General features: G+C 45.8%; 1 protein-coding gene across 2 annotated transcripts in view; it reads right to left on the minus strand.

Moving 5' to 3' along the window:
• Positions 1 to 10,601: 10,601 nt before the first annotated feature.
• Positions 10,602 to 22,787, minus strand: part of LOC8051883 (polypeptide N-acetylgalactosaminyltransferase 5) — a 182,547-nt gene continuing 170,361 nt past the window's right edge. For both annotated transcript variants that reach the window (XM_040206047.3, XM_042294038.1), the window contains exons 11-13: positions 20,814 to 20,953; positions 13,701 to 13,934; positions 10,602 to 12,202 (exon numbers count right to left, since the gene is read on the minus strand). In XM_040206047.3, the coding sequence (XP_040061981.1) occupies positions 12,056 to 12,202; positions 13,701 to 13,934; positions 20,814 to 20,953 (521 nt within the window). In that variant the 3' untranslated portion in view covers positions 10,602 to 12,055. The remainder of the gene's footprint in view (positions 12,203 to 13,700; positions 13,935 to 20,813; positions 20,954 to 22,787) is intronic.

The following is a 22,787-nucleotide window of genomic DNA, read 5'->3' on the forward strand; positions in this document are numbered from 1 at the left end:
ACCCTCGTTCGTGCAACCGGAAACAGCTATTCTCCCCTTAGAAGATTAGCCCGTCGCTCAAAACTCGAACAAAAGTTGCTTTCCCCACCCCGTTCAGCCCCAAGCTGACAGTGTTGTGGAAGCTACGTGCTCCTTGGGCCAGCCACACGCTCGTCACCCCACGAGTACTCCGAACGGCTCGGTTGTAGCGCGCTGACGCTACTGACAGCACCAGAACGCTGACAACGCCACCAAGGGCAAAGCTGATAATCACGCCAGCCTTGCTACGTCACGAATGCGGGGAATCTTTTCCCTCTGTTTTTGTTTGCGCCGGATATCCCATGACGCATCGCGCTCTCCGTTCGCCTCTCTTCGCTTGCTCGAGTGCACCGTTTGGAACGCAAAATATAGCCAGTCGTTCAAAATACAAAGGTGCGATTATCATTTACGGTTATTATCCGCCATGCTTGACTCATTTCCGAACAAAATCGGAATATTTAAATTTTTGTTTCCGTACCCCTTTAATCTTGGAACCACTTTATTGTTCGTAGCTCTGTTGGAGGTATGAGTCATATTCTCTTTTGTGTGCGTCTATGTGTTTGTTCCTCCCTGCCACGGCCCCACGGGCCAGCAGTATGTACAAATCAGTGTGTCGAACCGAAAAAAATACGGGTTCGGTTACGGTTCAGGTTCAGGTAAATTTATTTTGTTCCGGTTCAGTTCTGGTTCGATTAATTCGATCCGCGAACTGGTTCGCGAACCGGTTCGGAAATTATAAATGACAAATTGCAACATCAAAATAAATTACAAATAAAACATCTGAAATCTGCACATACGAAACGGGATACATCGTAGTGTAAGGCTCAGGGATTTCTACCAGGAATGGTTTCTTTATGTGCACTCAAAGGTTACCTCACCGACGTTTACGCATTCGGACTTCATCTAATTGGGTCCGACGCAGTAGCTGTAAAATCCGCGACCTCCTTACAAACCCACTTACAAGCAGAACTCGCTAACTATCCCGAAGGAACAGTGGGGAGAACATACAGCTTTCTTTATTTGAACTAACCTTCGGTAACTCAAATTAGACCCTTAAAGGGGTACGGGTACTCCACCGATTTTTTGAGCTGCCTCAACTAACTATATTTTCTGACTCCCCGGTCTTTACTCTCTCCAGTATGCCATTTAGAATCGCGAAATTCATAATAGTTATTGCGAAATCGGCAAATGAAAATGATGCAAAAACCAACATTCAAATATACGCGCGCTTTTCGGGGCCGTGACGTCAGTGGCAGGCAGGCTTGCCAGTCGAGCAGGCAGCCAAAAAATAGAATATGCCAATCATTTGTTCCGTGCTGGAGCGCGGGTACTGCAGCGAGCTTCCCAAGCATTCATTTGACACCATGAAACTGCTTCGAATCAGTTTAAAACAAAATCTACAGCCCAAAGAGTGAACCCCTGCCTTCCACTGACGTCACTTTTTCATTGTTGCCAGTAGAGACTTCGAGCTTGAAAAACACGGTGAGGACCAAAACTGTAAATTCAATAACTTCGCGAAAAAACAATATTTTGACCTAATATCTGGGAAACTATTTTCGCGATGTTTGTTGGTTAGTTTAGCAAAATTTCAAGCAAATCGGAGACAATGAAAAAATCGGTGGAGTAGCCCTATAAAGAAGTTTTCATTAAACAAGATACGGAATACGAAAAACACTTCACCGAACGCAACGCCAGAAGGACGTAATAGGATAAATATTAAAATAGAAGAGTTCGCTGTCTCACAAATATGTTAGCTTCGAAGTGTCTATACGAAACCGGATGCATTATTATCAAACTCCACAGCCTTTTTTCTCATTCCGATGGAAGCAAGCTTCAAGAACTCGCGCGTTCTAGAAACGTGTTATGAAATGAGCACACAGCAGGATTTAGGATTTACGAGATTGTAGAAAAATGAAATCCCGTGACGCGATTTTTTTTTTTTTTTTTTTGCACAGCCTTTTAATTGTTTTTCTTCCGTGCAAGCCGCGATCAGCGCAATACTGGTTCCTATGTCAAGATCCATGGATGCAGCGTTTGTCAAGATTCATGGATGCAGCGTTTATATTCCTAAGACTGAGTGGAGAAGAAAAATATGTAAGCGAGGTGTGTGTCAGTTGACGGCACTTAAAAAACAAATGGCATTGATAGCACATTCATTGTCAACAGCGCGTGGCCGAACCGTTTTGACATGAGCCGGTAACCGTGCAGGAAAACCGTCGTCTGATTGGGAACACCAGGATTTTGTTCCCATGGTGCTCGAGCACAAAGCACCGGCCAAGCGCTCATCGGTGGCTCGCTACGCCCGCGCTATCAGGCGGAAGATCGGCGACAGAACATCAGTGTTGTAGGCATTTCCAAAAAAAAGTAACGAGATACGTTACCCGTTACTTGCAAATAAAAAGAGCGCGTTAGCGACCTACGTTACCTCAAAATAAAAGGAACCCGTTACTGATAAGAAGTAACGCACGTTACTTTTGCGTTACTTTTTTAATTATGGTTTAACTCGTCGTACTGTTTTGACGGTACGGGTATGCATAAAATCATATATCAAAAAACATTATGTTCATGCAGAAACTGAAGATAATTACTTTATCTCTTTTTACGGTTTCACCTAAATACTCACAAGAAAAATGCAAAGGAAAACGCAGACAACTCGGAAATTCAAGTGGCTCGACGCCTAAAAACACGGAAAAATTTGAAGTGTAATTCCTTCAAGACTTGGGGAGAAGAAGCAACGAGTAACGTAACTACGTTCCCCGTTACTTGAAATAGTAACGTAAATATGCTACCCGTTACTGTTTTGAAAAAGTAACAAGTATGTTACTGAAAAAGTAGCGCGTTACCGGTAACGCCGTTACTTTTAACGTGTTACCGCCAACACTGCAGAACCGACAAAGCGGTACCGCTTGTCATGCCTTGTGGTCATGAGGGTAGGAAAAACTTCATACCTTAAACTCTAAGACGCTGTGTGTATTTAATCAATTAATAAATACACTTTAGCAGACCCTAAGTCGGCTGATCCTTTGCCTACGATTACGAGCTGGAAACCGGCTCGTAATCGTAGGCTTCGAATGTCTTTTACGCCTGCACCGTGTCGGTCGTCAACTGGCTTGGCGAAAAAACTAAATAAACAACGACGTGAGCCGTCGATGGCGGTGGCAGCAACTTTGCTTCGGAACTGCACCAGGTCTTGTTTACGGCGTACGGATCGTCGAAGGCAACGCCGTCCACGCACAGTTTGTCTCGACACCGCTGCCGTTCAGGCTCGGGAAGCGAGCTCAAATAGTCAGGCGACATACGTTGGCAAAAAATACGACGCACAAGTAAAGTTAAATAACGTCAACAACGTGCGCACGCCATAGAATGCAATGGCGAAAACAGGAAGAGCCTGGCCGCTTTTGCCCACATAGCTGCTGCGCATGCGCGGCCTTCCAGTCATGTTGGTAAACAAAGCCGCGCCGCGTGTCGGTCTATACTTCCCAACGAATGCCCAAACTCTCTACATATACGGCTCTGGGACATACAATTAGCAAGTGTCAACATTCAAACATATTGTAGGTATGTACCACACAATGCAGGATTATCTGAAAATAATTTATTTGAGAAAGACCTCGAATAACACAGTCACAGTCGATGACTGTCACATCTTGACGATTGGACAGAATTGAAGATGACTTTGTTTTGGGGCACGTTTCAGGTAGAGCTTACTTTTTTTCACACCAATAACGAGGCAAAGGAACGGGCGCGACTGACTCCGACCAGAACTACTATTTCTGGCTATCATCGAGAATGACTCTACGTGGATTATCTTTGGAAGGGGGGAGCTGGAACAGTTGTTATTATTTGCAGAATCGCGTCGAGGGCCGCTTGACATCCGTCCCCTCCCTCGTTTCCTGTGAATGTGAAGCAGAAACGCTGAATGACTTACCAGCCCCATTTCTCACAGTGGAGAATAACACAAAAAGGGTATGCAGCATGCACCAGAAATTTTAAGTGGAAAGTTTCAAGAGGGGCCAGAAAATGTTGAATGCAAAACCGGAAAAACAGATATCAGCAGCAGCAAGATGGCGACGGCCTAGGAGCGTTTTTTGGAAAGATGTATAGGGGACGCCACAATCGGGCAAATACGGTGGTCTAATACAGGTCGTGCCGTGCCATGTGCAAGCTCAACGAACAATGCAGCAGCATCCGCAAGCAAGCACTGGACTTAAAATGCTTTGCCGCGCTTTTTATCCTCCATGTTTAAACTTGCGGCAATCTGTTGGCGTAAGCAAACTTCCAGAAGCTTGACTTTCTTCCAGGAAGCGACGAAAGGACTGCCTACTGTCCTTCTACGCTGCTGATGAATGTGGAATGTCCGGTTCCTGCGGTTTCCCATAGGTTGTGTGCAGGGGCGGATGCAGGAATTTCCTGAGGGGGGGTCAGGTGTTGGTCAGCGTACCATATGTTTAGGAACTCCCTCCCCCTCTCCTTCATTTTACGCCCTAAATTTTACACATGTAGAAATCAAGAGGGGGGTCAGGACATCCGGACCCCCACTCTAAATCCGCCCCTGGTTGTGTGCAGAGCAACCTGGGAACAAGCTCAGACCACAGTTATGACAGAGTCACCGGGGCAACTGTTCTGTCACGCAAACCACCAACAAGATGTAATCACGGAAGCCACAAGAGAGGGGCAGAAATCTCGAAAGGACCTGTTCCGGCCAGTTGAGCGTTTTTTCCGCTAGGTGCCGTCCGTTTTGTTAAAGTCGCGAATAGCTTCATAATCAAGCGCTTTAGCTTGACATGGCTTGTATAGGGGTGTGTGAAAAGTGGATTTTGAAGCCTAATCGAATTCTAACTTAATAGTGGTGGCTTTAAATTTAATGAGAGTATGAATAGAGTCCCCATCATTTCGTCAAAACACATGGACAACTTTTCATTGACACGTTTTGTTGGCACGCGCTCCTGCGACATTGCGACAACAAATTTTTTTTGCTAAGCTGCTAAAAGCTAGCACGTGATCTCAATACTGCCCCCCCCTCCTCTCTCCCCGTAAACCGGGCAAGACGCAAAAAGCTTGTTGCGACAACAGCAGGGTTGCATTCGACAAAACTTTGCAAGGTTGTTAATGAAACGAACGCGGGAAGCCTTTTGAAGAAACAAACTGTCATTGCATGTCGACTAAATGATCTGTTGACGAAACATTGTTCGACGAGCTTAATGAAACTGATATAAATCACATGGCACTTTTCGAATGGTGGCAAATGGTTTGTCGGAAGACATTTCATCGAAAGTATGCTCCATCGAAAATTCCCGCGTTTGTTTTATCAGCACATCTTGCAATGTTTCGTTGAAAGCATCTTTCCGCGCATACCGCCTCGGTCAGCATCATCTGGATGGTAGACCAGCTTGCCGAACCCCTGGTGGTTTCAATGAGGTCCGGTGCAAGTTCCAGCCAGAGATATTAAAGTTCCCCCAGGCAGAGCGAGGGGTGTCCACATACGTAGCAAAAACTGTTAGCAAGTTTAAGATTAGGGCTCGCGAATTTTCTTTTGCATTGTCAGAGCCACTTGTGCAAGTCTGCTTTAGTTCCAATACATATATATAGGGTGTCCCAAGACACGCTCAATCCAAAATGGACCGTAAAAATCGATGCCTGCATGTAGCCATCTGAACTTTTCGTCAAAGGTGTAATTCACAGGTCGGTTTTCTCTTGTAAAATTACAAAGCGTAGCTCTCTTTCTGTAAAAAATAGGGCCAAGAAACTTGCAAAGGTAAACGGCAGGCGGCGACCCAGACAGCCAAGTCAAGTAGCGGGGTGGGTTTGGCGCTCGTATTGATAGATGGCACTACCTCCTTTTCAAGACTACTCGCAACCACCGTAGTTTATTAAAACGGATGTTATCTTTTTGTAATGTACCTCTGGTTAAAAAATAAATGCTGACAATAAGAGCAAAACTTAAAGGAAAACAAAACGCGTTTGCATAACGATGGCACTTTTGCTGCCAACAGATTTCGTCTGAGTGTCGTCTGCTTTCTTTTGCTAGTCGGCTACACCTTCGGACACTGCTCCCGATGCCATCTATGATTACGCGCGCCAAACGCATTCTGCAACTCAACTCGGTCGTCTGCGTCGCCACCCGCCATTGACCCTGGCAAGTTTCTTGGCCCTATTTTTTAGAGAAAGGGAGATACGCTTTATAACCTGGTGACCAGAAGCGGAAGGATCTCTAGAGCACCGGCACGATATAGACAATAAGTCTTAGAAGGGAAGGTGTCGTGTCCAGAGACTGAAAGAAGTCTGGCAACTCTGGGTCGGGGAGAGACGCCATATTAAGAGTGGGAGACAAACGTTCGTCTCAATCTCGTCTTTAACGTTCTTGGAGGTTCGCACACAATACACGACAATAATTTTAGAAAAAAAAAAGACCGACCTGTGAAACACACCTTTAGAAAAAAGTTAGATTGTTACGTGCAGGTGTCAATTTTTACGGTTCATTTTAAATCGAGCCTGGCGGCTTGGGACATTCTATACTTCCAGTGAACGTTATAAAGCCAATAATCCAATCGAATTCACTTAGTAAAAAAAATACATGGAATATGAAACGTCGTGGGAGCATGTGTCCACGAAACGTTGCACAGTGTCGACAAAACGCGTGTTCATGAAAAGCTGTCCACAAAAAGCGTTTCAATGAATTATGTTTCGATAAAATGATGGGGACTCGTTCACGAATAATGGGAAAATTGTTTTACAAGGTGATTACCAAAATGACAGCAATAGCAAAGTTACAAGGTCAAGTGTTCATAGTCCAGAACATGGCAAGCAACGCAAGCAGCAGCTTCGTGAAGCAATCACAAGTTACAACTGTCCTAGCTGGCGCACCAGCTGTTGTCTTTTTGGTCGTGGGCGTAACCAACATAAATCTCGGGCTATGACCTACCGTAATCAATGTACCTTCACCTCCCCCAAAACCCATATCATCATAGTTACAGTTGGGCACACAAGGACAAGGACAGAGAAGAGGAACACATAGACTACCTTGTGTGCACAACTGTAACTATGTTCAATATCTACCAACTCGCCTAACTGTCTACTCTACTACCATATCATCAGTATGGTCCCAGTCAATATCTTCCCGTCATCTCTAGGGCCTAGACGGCCTACGTACCTTGGCAGCACCTGATGCACATGCTGGCTAACTATTGACAGCTGAACTTAGAGTTTACCCAAAGGATTAAAAACACAGGATTGACTGAGACGTAACCGGCACTTACAGCATGGGCGCAGCAGTCCTCAGTGTTCACCCTGTGCCCAACTGTCTTTGCAGAGAAGCCATTTCAAGCTTCTTGCACTCGAGTGAGAAAAAGGCATACAGAGGCCATTTTTCGTTGGGGATGCAAGCACAACCACTGCATAAAAGGAGTCGCCTGCTAAACACAATGCTGAATTCACTAGAAATCATAACCAAATCCATGGCTGCTGAGCATGTGCAGACAGCGAGCTTCCTCAGCACCCCCACAATGTGCATTCCACCATCGTGATTGGCCCTTTTGGCAGACGATAAGTGCAAGCTCATACTCAGCATGCAAAGATATCAACGCATTTCAATATGGCGTCCGGTGATTACGCCCTATATGCTAGCTTATGTGAGCCCTGAAGTCTCAACTATTATTACCAGTTGTTGCATATGGTACTGGAATAATTATATGTTACCTGGAGACATCTACCCTCATCTAACCCATCCTTTCCTTCATTTTACCTCAGTGATTCTCAAACGGGGGTCTGTGGACCTTTTAGGGTCCCTGAAGGCCTTCCTAAGGTTCACGAAGCCCTCAAGTTGAGCCGAGCAATTCAACGTTTCTTTTACTTACGCTAGCTGCCCACAAAACTAAACAGACCAAACCATGTGCAAAAAGTGAGTAGGGTTGATTATTCTCCATTTCAGAGCTTCAAAGTTGGTTATCATGCATTTTGTTTTCTTCATTCACCCTTTTGTCATTGTAATCGTCCAAAACCCCTTCTCCCCCTGGTAAATGGGGTCCCCCATCACCTCCACCGATTCAGAAGAGGTTTCCGAAACGTCAGTGGCCGAGAACCACTGTTTTACCTTATTTTCTGAAATATGCAAACACTCATTTTCTCCCATCTTTTTCCCTCTCACTTTATCCATCCATGCCCAGTTTGTTTTCTTTTGGTGGCAGGGACTGGACTTGTACCACAGAATAACCTAACCGTGTCAACCACATGTCTCCCCCAATCAGATTTGAGACCCACAACAAGAATGTTGGTCTCAAATCTCCAAGCACACCAGCAAACATTCTTTTCGCAAGGAGAAGTCGAAAATAAGTGCATTTAAGAAGGCGCATGCTTACAATTTTGCACAACAGATTAGGGGGCTGCTGATACAGGACATGATTCATCACGATTAGAGTTGTTCACAACTTTTAGCAGACAGAAGTAGATGTCTGGTCTGCTTTAGAATGACTTGACAGATGGGCAGAGCAGGTGTCTACTTGCATCTTAGGAACGAGCTTCCAACGTGGGCAATAAGACTCAGCCAGTCACACCCTCTGCTGACTATCAACAAGGCCTCCCCCACTGTTGTTTATCCCAAACCTCCCAAAAACAAGACAAAAGAAGATGATGGCAAGGAGACACCTCCCCGCCCGTCCGACCTCTCACTGACATCACTTGAAAATCGTGATGCCTCGAACTCGGCAGCGTGGCTGATGTCCTCAATGAAATCGTAAGCGCGTGCTGTAGCGGAGATGATTTCTAGAAAGGGGGTACAATTTTTTCCTGTGCACAGCATGTGTTCATCGAAGACAGTCGTTCATATGAGCAACTGAGTGCTTACCAAGTTCAAGGCTCTGGGGACGATTTATGCTGCTCAAAGCTCTGCATGGCATCATAAGCATGTTTTAAATATTTTCTATTTTATTTTTTATCCCTTCTTTCCTCTTCCCCATCACCTTCAGGACAAGAAATGTCCCCATTTGAGAGGACTGCCCCCAGATTCCCAATCTTTCCTTTGTAACAATAAAATATTAATACAACAGTAGACTACTTTCTTAGTTCCCTGCATACCTACTCTCTTCTTCACTGGTATTACTCTTCAAGAAACAAAAATGCCTGGGTGTCCAGTCTTGCACAACTTCCACATAGCCAAATAATTTAATTTGATTTGAAACATTCAATCAAATAGCTTGAGACTAAAACTATGAAAGACGTTTACAATTCTCTGTGACACCGAATTAGAGCACAGCTCTTGAGGAGGAGGACGGAAGGGTATGTCCCTGCTCCCTCTCTGTATCCGTTTCTCGTCCTCTGCTGCTCCCCTCCCATTTAGCACAAAATTTTAGCAAAAAGTTTTTCGCAAAATTTAGCGGGAATATTTCCCTGCGAAATTTAGCGCGCAAATTAGCAAAAACTTTCTCGCTAAATGTAGCGGGAAAACTGAATTGTTGTTGAGGTCACGCAAGTTGGGAAACGTCCCATAATGCAACGCGCAGTTACGCCAGCGGCGACACCCGACGGCACTCAACCCGGAAACGGGCGCCTAAGAGCTGCGCTCTAAAAGAGGAACATAAGAACAAGAGTCTTTGCCCCCTCAAAAAAGATTTCTGGTATCACCACTGATCTGCCTTTTTTCTAGTTTCACGCCACAGCCCCAAACTCAAGGTGTAAAGTCTGCACCAGCTTGTCTGTATGCTTCCCAGTATTTGAAAGCTGCAGTGTTCAATGTCAAATATAGAAAAAGGAATGAGCACACATGACCCTCAAGTGCATATCTCTCAATCTGTCGCACTACTTCAGCTCCCACTTCAGATAAATACCATTCATCAGCATCAGTTTGGTTTACTGCAAGAAAGAAAATCATCTCTGTCCTCCTCTTCCAAACTGGGGGAGTAACGAAAGGAGAGGTTTGGGGGAGAAGGAAAAATGGGAAGTGAAAGTGTATGTCAGTCGTTTAACAGCAACATACTATATACAACTTGGTAAAAAAAGGAAGTCAGATAAAAATGGGGCACGGTATCCTTGGATTCTATATTTTTGTTTCTCTTGAGGAGGTCCTAACAGAGTGATGATTTTGTTCCGAAAAATACACTCTATCAAATTCACCAAACAAAGTCCAGTCGAATTTTGTTTGAACTTGCGAGAAGTTTGAGAGGTGTGAACCTGGTCGAACTCGGAGCTTGCAAGATCAACCTCTATTTAAAACTATGCGAGTGCAGTCGAAATTGATTGTATGACGTATATGAGAAACCTTGAAATTTGATTTGAGAATCAAATGTTTGGGATGATCAGCCAATTTCACTGACACTCTGTTAACCGGCAACCCCAGACATAAATTCAAAAGCCTGTCTAGAAATAAGCTGTTGCACATCCGCTGAAAAGTCTAAAGAAATGTGCTCCCATCAAAGTACAACTGCGTTCTCTGGAATGTACATACTGTAAGTAAAAACACAAGTTTTCTTAAAAGATGCTTAAGTATATACTAATTTAACTACAAAGTACAATTGTGTCCCATTATATTATGAATCTCGCATTCCAGTTTGTCTTACCTGTAAAATCATTATCACTGCATGAACGAGAGGTAATCCAAATGCAGTAGGCCCTTTTTATTTAACAGTATTAACAATGTCACTTCTAGCGTGTATTCTAACCTGTTTTCACATGGTAGTCACATGTAACTGCATCCAGTTTTACCCTGTGGGAAGAAAACATGGCTGTCCATGTGACAGCAAACTCAATGCATGACAAATAAAATCTAATGGAGCTTAATAAAAAAAAAAGACAGCCACACAGCCTTTAAGAGGGTCTTGAAACAGGTTATAATTTTCTTTTCATCTATATATTCTTAAGAACCAAATTATAGCATGTCCGACACTTTCCAGTGGTTTAAAGAGGTCACGCAAACTGCATTCTATGGGTCGCATACCACTCTCTGGGAGTTATTACTGTGGCCTGGTATGCTTGTCCCCAAACAATCAGCAAAAAAGAAAACTGATGTGGCCCTTGAAAGCTTAAAAGCTCATTAACCAAGAGAGGGCACACACTAAAAGAATCATCCCCAGCAGCAGGTGTGCCTTCTAACAGACTCGCAGGAGGGTTCCATTGACACAATGCCCGTCAAACGCCTTCAGGCTTACTGCAAAACCAAAGGCAACAACTGTATACTAAAATGGAAAGGTCAATCTCAAATAGCCAAATCCAAATGGTTGCCAGCAGTTTTGAAAAAATGAACAGAAACAGAAAAAAAGGAGGCAATATCCTTTTAACCAGGACAAACCAACCAAAATGACATGCACGGTCTGAACAACGTTGATGTATCCAAACCATCTCGTGGTTCAAACAATTCTCACTCGCGGTGTTTCACTGCCACCCCCGTGGTATCACTGTGTAAGCTACTAGGAATGAGCTCGATTGCACCCGATTAATGAGAGTGCTTCACTATTCCACATTGGCCCACTTGCATTTTGGCGCGGCGCCGAAAAGAGTCTCGCTCCGAGACCTGGAATCCTTTGGCGTAACCTGTTCGAACGTTGAGGGGAGATGGATGCGAGAACAAAAGAACTTAGAAACCCCCAACAAAAAAAACATAAAAAAAAAAACACAAAAAAGACTTTTTACAATGCGGCATTCCGTCCGCATCAGTATCACTGCCGAGTTCCCCGTCGTAGACTCGCCGACCTCAACGGCGAGCAGCACGGAAATGGAAACGTAAAATCCCAGCCATTCAAAAAACAAAACCAAAAAAACTCAAAACACGTTAGTGTGGCTTGATGCTTGGAATTCAAATTGGAAAAGATTCGGTCCCGAGCTTATCCGGCGCTCATGTCTGGCATCTCTGGAAGCGGCCCCACAAATCACTGTGGCAGTGGCAACAGAACTCGGCAGTCCACTTTCACAATGCAGACGGATCGGCAGGTCCATGTTTGTAGTGCCGACGGATCGGCAGTCCGCTTCCGCAGTACCGCCGGATCGGCCGTCCGATCTGGGTCGTCTCTCGGGGGCCACACCGCGGTCGTGCGAGGGAACTTTCGCGTTGGGCTTAGGACGCCTGCCACTTGAATTTCCCCTGCATGACCCAGCGCTGGGACGATCGGCCGTCGCACTCCTTCAGGACGGGCAGGGATGGGTCGCTCGAGGCGGGCTGGTCCAAGCAGCGGGCCGTGTTGACGTGCTTGAACGTCTGCTCCTGGTCACGATTGGCACCAACATGAATGCAAGGAGAGACGGCGAGTTGAGTTAGTATGTTCAAAAAGATCCCATGCGGAGCGCAAGTTTCTCTGCTTCTTTTACAGGGGTCGTGGCGACGCGACGGCAGAACGCCAAACTCCGATTGGTTCTAATTGAAGGATAGTGGATAGACCTCGAGGTTTTGAAGTTTACCCATTATCCCTCTATTAGTCAGGGACAGCTTAAAAACCAACGTAAAACCTCGTTTTTCTGCAGGGAAAATAACAGACTTAGTGCTCCCCCTCTTCTAAGCTGTGAGGGGAACCAAGGTGGGGCGAGGTAAAAAGTGGGGAGGATATATAGGAAAGGAGGAGGCAGGCAGAAGTGGAAAGCACAAAGTGTACTTCGGCCTTTAAGGCAAGTCCCAAGAAATTTGTTATTGCCTTGCAATTAATCAAATTGTGGCACTGACTGATAAGAACGCCAAGGACTGAACCGCGGAGCAAGAAGCGTGAACATAACGAGTCATGCCCCACGTTTCTTAAGCTGTCATTGGTTATAGTTTGCCCGTCAAGTGCAACACCGAACTTCATGCTAAGTAGGTATATTTTGTTGCACCTTAAGATGGACCACACCTGAAGCGTGGGGCCGCTAATTCAATTTTCTCTCAGTTAGGATACATGTGGTGTATCGCTCTCCGACAGGTATATCAGTGCTCCAAGATGTGTGCACTAATACATGCGACAGAGCAATGTATACCACAGGCTTTTTAAGGGCATCAAACGTGAACCTGGCAGCTAGTATGTTTGGCTTTAGTCCATCGTGGGGTGAGAAAAAGTACAATAGGGTTGTGTCATACAGATCACTGCTTTGAACATCATGAAAATAAATGAGGTATTGCTGAAATTCTCAGCCAGAATGTAGTGAAAGCAGTTGGAACAAGCTATGTCAGAGCATCAAAACTTGCAGTTACTGGAATAAAAGTTTAAAGCAAAGAAACTGCCTGGCTTAGACAATCCGTCAGATGTAATGAAGGGGCGATAGCAGTTGATGGGGTTGATAGGAAAGGGCTTGCTCATGTTGGCTACACTGTAGGAGGGCATCACAGGAGAGAAGGGGGGAGGGAGGGGGAAGTGTAAGTAATATGCTAACAGTTGCATTCTATTTTAAGTACTACCTTAATTCAGCAATTAAAGAAAAAATTAGTAACGCTCTGCTAGCAGTCAAACTTTTGTTTTACTATGGTTCTTGAGATTGCCACCATTTTCTCTTCACTTCGACTTATACCGTGAGCATTTGGGACAGAAGCAGACAGCTTCTGTCCCGAATGCAAGCTGGCAATGCTAAAACAAACAAGGCTCTGTACCTCTTGCACCTAAAAAAGCTTTATATCCTTGTACCACGACTACGAGCCATTGTTTTATACCTTTTGTACCTGCAAAAAAATATTTTGCACCTCTTGTCCCGAGTACCAGGACTCCAAAAGAATGTTCCGAAGCCCTGGCAGATGGACTGACCTCCTTGTCATAGATCCAGAGCTGGTTGCCCCCCATGCCGTGGCAGCGCAGGAGCTTGACGGGACCCCTAGGAGAAGAGGCGTCCAGGCAGTTGTCGTCAGACATGATCTGCTGCCGCTTGGTGTAGGCAAACACCTGGTTGCCCCCCTGGCCGTGGCAGGTGCTCACGGCTACGTTCTCGCCACTCTTGCGGCCAAACGTGTCCAGGCAGACCGGAGAGTCTGCATGCTTGATCTGGGAGGAAGGGAAATCGGCAACAACCGGGAGTCGGTGTACACCCCAAGTAATTTTCGTAATGGGGCACGACACCTTACTAGGAGGTGTCGACTCAAGAGACCGGTTCGCACATTTACGTCTGAGCATGATCGGCTGCTTGGCAATCGCTCGTCACCACTTGCGCCGCAAAAATTTTAACTGGTCTCGATGGTTCCGATAATCCCGGGGAGCACAGAACGTGCTGTGCGTGCATTGCGGGGAGCTTTGGGCGGCTTCAGACGCATTGCACGCAAAACATACTATCGTGTTTTTCAGGTTTACCGGAATGATTGAGACAAGCTAAATTTCTTTGGGAGTGGAGTATGTCATGAGCATGCTTTAAGAAACAACATTCAGCCTTTCCACTCTCGTGAAGAGGGAAGACCACCGGAGCTGTACACGATACACTGTCGCAACGCGCACGCGCCCATTTCCCGATTCTTCTTGTCCGACACGCCGCCGATCGTGGATACGTCTCCGGCGAACCAGAGTCGGTCGCACACGGCGCACGTGACACCAGATGGGTTCTCCACGAAGTCCCTCCGGAACCTCGCCGTCGCGCACGGGAACTGTTCAGCTGGCGTGGAGCGCAATCGTCACCGGGCCTCGCGCTTGTGCTTGGCCTCCGTGGCACGATCGTCGTCCGTGGCGTTGGCCCGCCAGCACCCTTTACATCGCTGGTTTTGTTCTCCGCGACGGCTTTCCAGGCGAGCGATGTGCTCTTCTTTGGCAAGGGAATCTAAAGCGTTGGACGCAGTGGAAGTCGAGGCGACAGTGGCTTTCCGGTAGTTGCGGACCTATTCGCGCTGCTGCGTACATCACCGCTCTTTCCGCAGCCAGACTCTCCCCGAAAGGGCGTGCGGCCGACCCATCCTGAGTCCAAACTGAAACTGATAAGAGTGCAGGAAACAGCGCGCAAAAAACAGACGAGGACGAAGAAACACACGTGACGAGCGTGCGCTCATTACGTGTGCTTCTTCTCCGTCGTCGTCTGTTTTTCGCGCTGTTTGCTACTATAAATTCCCACCAATGCGCCCAACCATCCATTCTTTTATGATAGCTGGAAAGGTTGCCGCCATCTACGAGTGACGGCGACAACCAGACTGGTTGTGTGCTTGCCGCCGTCGCTTATAGATGGCGGTAGCTGTCCAGGTAGGTTTGTGTCGACATGCGTTTGATACCGGACACGATTCTGGGGAACCTAGCCCTTAAAGGACAACTCCGCTCAATTCCTGGAATTTCGGGGTTTTTGGTGATTATACATTAAGGTATACTAATAAACGGCTCGACGTCGTTTGTTTCTCAAAAAAGGAAATATAATTCTCGTAATCCTTCTTTACTCCTGATCACGAACCGAAACCGAAACTGCGCCCGCGCCTGGCAACATTGGTCCCGTGTCGTCATAGTCTGGGACAACCCACGTGGTACGAACGTCACCGCACGACCTCGCCGACCGCGCGGACGGACGGATCGGCGGAGCAAGCGTCGTCACGCCGTGTCGTCTGCTCCACGGTCTCTGCTATCCAACGACGTGTGCACTACCGCGGCCGCAGAGTGTTTTGACGCAGAAAAAGGCAAGTTGTTTTAAAGTTATGTTTTGGAACCATTAGTAGTTGAAGTTAAGTAAACCACTCGTAATATGCCAGGCATCGCAGCACAAAACGTTGCTCCGAGACGCAGCAGGTTCGGTCTTCCCGACGACGAGCGCGGAGCGCTCGCTCAGACACTCATCAGCGCATGCGCGTTTTGGATCACGTGGACATCGGTATGCACGCTGCTGGCGCCGCCTGCAGGCTGCGCCTCAATAAAGTAAAAAACAAGAAAAAAAGCGGTCCCAGACTATGACGTGTGGCGCAGTGTTGGCTGCGCCAACACGCGGTATTGACTGCGCTGTTCTCTGCGCCGCACATCGGCCGCTAGAATTAGCAGATTTCGGAGACTTGAGGCATCTCAAACTTTGTTTACCAGTTTAACAAACTTTTAGGCTTAATTACGTCGTAAAACTTGACGTGTAGTCTTTCTAGGTGATACTAAAGAGAACTGCGTTGTTTTTTCAGCATCGAAAATGAAGCGGAGTTGCCCTTTAACAGCTCCGCTGTATAAGTCTTCCGTGCAGCTTCTTTCGTGAGTGTGCACGGGGCTCTGAACTCTTAGCGCTCTTAGGTTGCGAGGAACCCCTCATGGTAACTAAAGTAATCGCAAGGGGCGCAAGGGGAGTAGGTTTGCCGCTCTCTTCGCGTTATATATTGACTGCTGTCTGAAATTGTGGCATCATACGTCTGCTGCGCTACCCCTTGCTACGTTACAGTTAAAGTTCCATGTTTTCAGTGCCTTTTTGTTTTTTTCGAATGTAGGGGCATTTTTTTTGTGGGGGAGGGAGTTGATTTTTTTTTTACAGATTTGTTATTTCTTGCATAAATTGGTTATAACATAACCAGTTGACACAAAAAACATAAAACCTAAAAAAAGAAGCCTGCATAAAAATTTGATAAAAAAAAGCATTGAAAACACAGAGCTTTAGTTATGACCTACCCCGTGATGTCGTGAGTCCATGTGGGGAGCTGCGCTTCGCAATTTGCGATTCGGGAGCCAGCTGCAAGCGCCGATGGTCGCCTGTCGACTAAGTGTGCTGGACCAAGTATGACTCATCACCAACAGTCGACTTCGGATTAAGCGTGCCGGACCAAGCATGACCTGCCACCGACAGTCATCTGCGGACTAAGCATGTAGGGCAAAGTATGACTCGCTGTCGACGGTGGTCTGCGGACTAAGTATGCAGGGCCGAGTAAGACCCGTCACGGGCAGTTGCGAGCTACCGCAGGTGACAGTCAGTAGCAAGTCGCACTTAGTCCAGATGCTTGCGCTCTTTTTCACCTTCTCCTTGTAGCACCAAGCAATGACGTCGGGCTGCGGATCGCACAATCTGGGGTTCGTTTCCTGCCGAGTCCTTTGGTGAATCTTGCTGGTTGCGATTAACTATGCCTAGTTATGATTAGGCAGTGACTATTTCGACGTCCACCGTCAAAATATTTCAGCAATTATTTTGCTGTCTGCGACGTCACTTTCGAAAAACGTCAAATAGTTGCTTTATTATTTCAATGTCGCCCATCAGTGCAGACGTCGCAGTGGTAGCCGTTTCGTGGTTACATTTTGTTTAGTTTCTGATGGCGTTGACGTGTTGACGGAGTAGTGTGTTTGCATATCTGAGAAATTTTGGTCCTAGTTGGCAGGGGCAATGTCTTATTGAGCGTGTGTGTGGGACTGGCTCGAGAGTTGGTCTTTTCGGACGTGACACGCCCGGCAGCGATGTTCTGAGCTCATGCGTCATTTCTGCACGTGTCTCACTTAAAATTTTTAACCTACAACAAAGACGGGCTGGATATCCTTCTGTCTTGCCTGTACGTAACAAATGTAAGTGCCTACACTGATTCCCATCATTTCTTTAACTGTGTTTCGCAAGTTTGTTGTTTAAAGGGAAGATGGGGCACTTCTACATTTGAGAAAAAACGCTTGAATTGCGTTCATTTGGCCTTTAGAATAACAGTTATCAAAATTATATTTCAATGCGACGCGCCGGAGAGCCATACGAGCAATTTCAATATAGGACTGAAGCCCCGTCTCCCTAGCCTTGGGCAGCCAAAAGATCCGTCGATGACGTCACGGACAGCGACTGTCTTTCGTGTTTTTCTCGCGTTTAACAATACTTACGCAGCAAATGGTTTGGGTATTCGGGTTCACGGGGTAAAAATACACCCGAATTCACTTCTAACTCATTTTTTCCAAGAAGCTCCGTAGCTTCCCTTTAATCTAGATTTTCTTTTAGGTTCTTGTATAATGAGCCTCCTTGATGTTTCTTGACCGATGCAAATGGACAAAGGCTGTGGCGCAGTTGTTCGAGATATTCGCATTTTCCAATCCATTGTAAGTTTTATGACACGACATTCAGCTCTTTTGTGTATATGAAACATGTGAAAAAGGCTAGAGGTACATCTAAGGACTTCTTAAGAGTTGTGAATGCGAAAGCATGAATGTCGTTCTTCCACTCTCTTAGTTCGTGTGCAGCGCACTCCAGGGCTCTACTGCAGAGCTTGCGGCCAAAGGCCGAGTGCGCGCTCTCGTGAAGTGGCCGCGCCGCGCTGACATTGGCTGTGCAGCCGCTCCAGAATCCGCCCCAACGGGCTCTGGGAGGCCCCGCAGCCAGCCGCTTCCTATTACCGGCGCGCTGCCGCACGGGCCTGCAGCGCCACGGGTTTGTGCTCTTCGAAACTGACGCGTGCCGGCCAATGGGAGCCTCGTTCTTTGAAAGTATGACACACGCCAGCCAATGAGTGCCTATCCATCAGATTTCAGCCTCACTTCGCTCCTTTTGGAGAGCTGAATTTCGCTTCCGTTTTCAGTGTCTTTTGGCACGGCTTCAAAGCTGGGTCCGTTGGGAGAGGGGAGTTTAGCTGCCGTTTGGTGTGGCTTCAAAGCTCATGACGTCAGCTCGCTCCATGGGACACTTAATGCTTTCACATTAATAAAACGTGAAAAGCAACAGTGCCACAATCTGTAATGTTGGGCACAACCGCGCAAACGTTACGTGCGGGCCCCAGAGCTCATGTTGTACTTTGAAAAGTGTGTTTGCATTCCACATCGCTTAAAAGGGCATAAAAGCCGCAGTCGACTGCACATTTGTTCTTAGATAACACGTGTTGAACCGCAATGCCGCCTGCAGGCAAGATATTTGTTTGACCGCCACTTTTTATCACTTTCCAGTCCAAACTCCAAAGTGCCAAGTTCGAGATGTCGAAATAAAGGTGGAGCAAATGTTTTGACGGAAGATGTAGAAATGATTTTAAGAACATTTTCGCGTCTTCATGAAGTGGCGTTGCGGACGTCGGAATAATATTTAAAATTATTTTTAATGTGCCCGTCGGGACAGTTACTACTTAAGGATTATGTATCAAATATTACTTCCAAGTTTTCTACATGCTTTGGATGCTTATGAATGGTTTGCTCTGTGGTATGCATGCTTTACGTTGCATTGGTCTGCGTGTAGCACCTTTTCGTCGCACTAGAGCATCACACTTCTCGTATGAAGTCCAGTTCATAAACACACTTTGTGTTAATGAAGCTGTTAAGCAGCTCATTTAATCATAAACAGATTAGAATTCCTACGATACTACCAAAAGAGAGGGATACCAGGCTGCGGTTGAAAAAGGTGAACCGACAGTACTAGGTGTCGCAAACTGTTAAAAACTCTTTCTGGAGTGCGAGGAAAACGTGTGGTTTTAGATAACTGATCAGTCATAAATCTAAGCTTGTACTCTTTTTTTCTGGCTCTACTTTTCGACTTGGATCAAGTCAAGCTAGTTTTAAGGAACTTGGCTCTTCTATAATAGTCCCATCTACTTATCTGTGTCGCCACGTCTGCAATCACCCAATATCATTGACTACAATATGGGCCCGGAATTGTTGTGTATGACCAAGACAAGCTTCATTTTTGTGCAAAGTGCATCGGGGAAAAGTACGAAAACATAAACCAGTTAAAAGAAAAGTTTCGTCTGAGCTCTCTTGAAAAATAAAAATAAAGATTTCCACTAAATCAGAAAATCTAAAAAAAGAAAATTGTTTGATTGAACTTAAATTGTTACAATATTTACTGGCCAGTACTTAAAGGGGCACTGACACCCCAAAGGTTGTATTTGTTTTTGTTGTCAAAGACGATACAAGTTGTAGTCATAGATACCCAAAAACTTCCTACAAGCGCCTTTTTATTTTTGGTGTTTTTCTCTCTTACTCACGACCTCCTCGCTTCTTTTTATTTGTGACATAATCGATTATGAAATTTAGAAGCTTTGTAAGCGACATTTCTATAATATTTAATAACGGCATTCGTAAAACATGTTTTTTAACGCAATTGCAAACATACTGCGGCCCTTCTTATGAAATACAGAAAATCGAAGTCTGGAGTGAGGTCGCCTCCTGGTTTCTTATGCTTCCTCAGAAAAAACGGTGGCGCTTGATGCATGTAGCATTGAAGATGATCGGTGAGTCGGGGAATCGGACGAAGTTCCCTTTTTTAGGTGTTTGACGACCTCTCAGACTTTGAAAAGGAGATCGTCAAACGGTCAAAACAACTGGGTTTGGTGTCTGCGTACCGTAGTTTCGGTTGTGACTCCACTGGGGCAGCCATTCACGCAGAACCGGTGCAACGTGGCCCCTCACGTTGCTCACAAAAGTCCACTCTGCATTCTCTTCGACCTCACACCGTTCCAAAGCATTTGAGATCGCTGAAAAAGCCCTAAAAGAACTTCAAACTCAAAAGTCAAGCGTCGTCTGCTCACAGCGATAGGCGGCATGCACGGAGCAGCTGATTGCGGAACGCGGGTGAACACGACACGGAGGCGTGAGAGAAACTCGAGTTGCAGGACGACTCAATCTTTGACATCACAGCACTGGTGCGGATCGCGCAGGAACTTCAAATTCGGAATTGGGAAATTGTTTTCTTACAGCAGAGCTGTTAAGGGCTAGTTTTCCCCAGTATTGTGTCCGTGGACAAATAAATCTCAACACAATGCTCTGGATAGCTACTGCCGCCGCTCATAGATGGCAGCATATTGTACAGCTCCGCTGCTCTCCTTTCTTCACCAGAGTGGAAAGGCTGAAGGTTTTACTTCACAAATACTTAGTTCCCAAGTGTCGAATTTCGAGGGTAATGTCCAGGCATCACTTTCAATCGTTTCAGACACGGTAATAAAAAAAAAAAATTTTTGACTTGTCAGTGCCCTTTTGAAGAATTTTGTACAGGTTTATCTGAAAACACACTGCCTGTACCACTGAGACAGGGATGCATGATGCACGGTATATACTCACTTCTCCAAGATGATAGTAATCCAGTGGCATGTGGGACTCCGGATATATGTTCTCCAAATACCACCGGAAGCTGTTGCACTTCAACTTCTTGCGAAGGTTCCTCCGGTGAGACAAGTCCCCTTTGTCCACATTCTTCGCCGCTGAAAAGAGGAAAAATCAAGGACACCTCGTTAAAAATGCTACAGCCGGACCTTTCCTTGACGAAGCTTTACGTATTGCAAATGATCACACACTTTTTGAGCACCGAAATGAGCCGGTCAGACATTCATACAACACCAATTTTCTTAAATTCACCATTTTAAGAAATCGTTGGCTCAGGAGGTTGTAGTGCTTGAGCACATGCTCAAGTACCCCAGCCTCCTGAACGGGCAATTGTACATATGCACGTAGCAGGCACCGACCTAATAGAGGCATAGCGGTGGAGGCAGAATGTAAATTACCTTTTAATTTTCTATATGACATCTTTTTAAATTTCCTGTTTCGTGCCTACAAGTTTTTCAGTTTAACTTTTCTGAATTTCACTAGTTCATTCGTTAATTTTACAAATAACAGATGCCATAGCTGCAAAAAATGAAATATATATGCTATATACAGTAAAACCTCGTTATAACAAAGTTGAAGGAGCGGTCGTAATTATTTCGTTATAACCATTAGTTTGTTATAGCCAATGTCCATTTCTTCCCACTATTAGCAAGCAAGGGGAATTATGATTGCTTTGTTACATCCATTAGTTTGTTATATCCCGTTTTGTTATAACGAGGTTTTACTGTATATGGTTCCCCTCGAAGAGTAATTTAGCAGCCATCTATCTAAACTTTCCCACCTGAAAATAATTACTATGCATAGAATATGCAATGACCCCAGATTGGGTTGAATTTGGAAATCAAACCATTTACAGTATGCCATGATACAGCAATCCCTAAAGCTTTCTAGATTAGTTTTCTAGATTTTCTAGTCTTCTAGGTTAAAAGGCAACCCCAGTCGAAAACAAAACCAAGATAAATGAATGGTATCACTTTAGTGGCTCGAAATATGATCACAGCCGAAATATTACGTGAAAGTGAGGTTGTGTACTCGACTAAAACCGTTTTTAACCCATTCGCTACCGAAGCCGGCGAATCGTCGGGTGTGCCGTCAGGCGCCAGATTGCCAAAACCGGCGTTTCGCCGGTCTCCTTGAATATTTGTTTTTCTGTTTTAACGAGCCATTCATAGATGGCGCGCTATGTAGACTTGGGGTACTGCAGTTAGACACACTGCCAACAGATTGCGAGAGTCGTCCTGTTCGCTGCGTTTGTTTGAGCTTGTTCTTTCATGTGTCATCATTCCCGCTCGATCGCTGCCTGCTTGGAGAAGATGGCAGTGTGCGGTGTGGCCTTTCTGACGATGAAATCATAGATATCCTTTTCGACAGCAATGGTAACGGGACGTCTGGTGAGAAAAGTGAGTTTTCGGAGCCTTCTGTCGATGACGGGAGCGATTCCCACAGCATTTCAAAGCCCGAATCACGACAACAGCGTACTGGTTGTGCGACACCTAAGCAACCAAGGATGGAGTGCTTCGAGATCTTTCAGACGAGGAAGAATCTATGAGGGCCTATTGATTTAGGGACTTGAAAGAACCACTTAAGAATGTAAATATACATGTTTTCTTGTTTTCTGCACTGAGTTTTACAGTAAAAGCTTATTATACAAGCAAAACAGTCATGCCTAGTGTGGCCCTCTTTTAGGGGGAAAATGTGCAGTACAGACAACCTGGCTGAGGGCGACGCGCACGGTAGCGAATGGGTTAAAGGTGCGACCAGCCGCTCTTTTGCGGCTGGTAAGCAGGTTAGCTTTTAGTCAAGGAACATTGGCGCAGCACCCCCCTGACGTCACATTGCAATGGAGCTCCGGTTGATTGGTTTTACAGCGTACCACAGCACCATGGTGACATCACGTCGCGGCCGTGCAGCTGACGATCAATGTTGCCACCC

The sequence above is a fragment of the Ixodes scapularis genome, unplaced genomic scaffold (assembly GCF_016920785.2).
Source record: "Ixodes scapularis isolate PalLabHiFi unplaced genomic scaffold, ASM1692078v2 PGA_scaffold5__190_contigs__length_132052651, whole genome shotgun sequence".
NCBI classification, from domain to species: Eukaryota; Metazoa; Arthropoda; class Arachnida; order Ixodida; family Ixodidae; genus Ixodes; species Ixodes scapularis.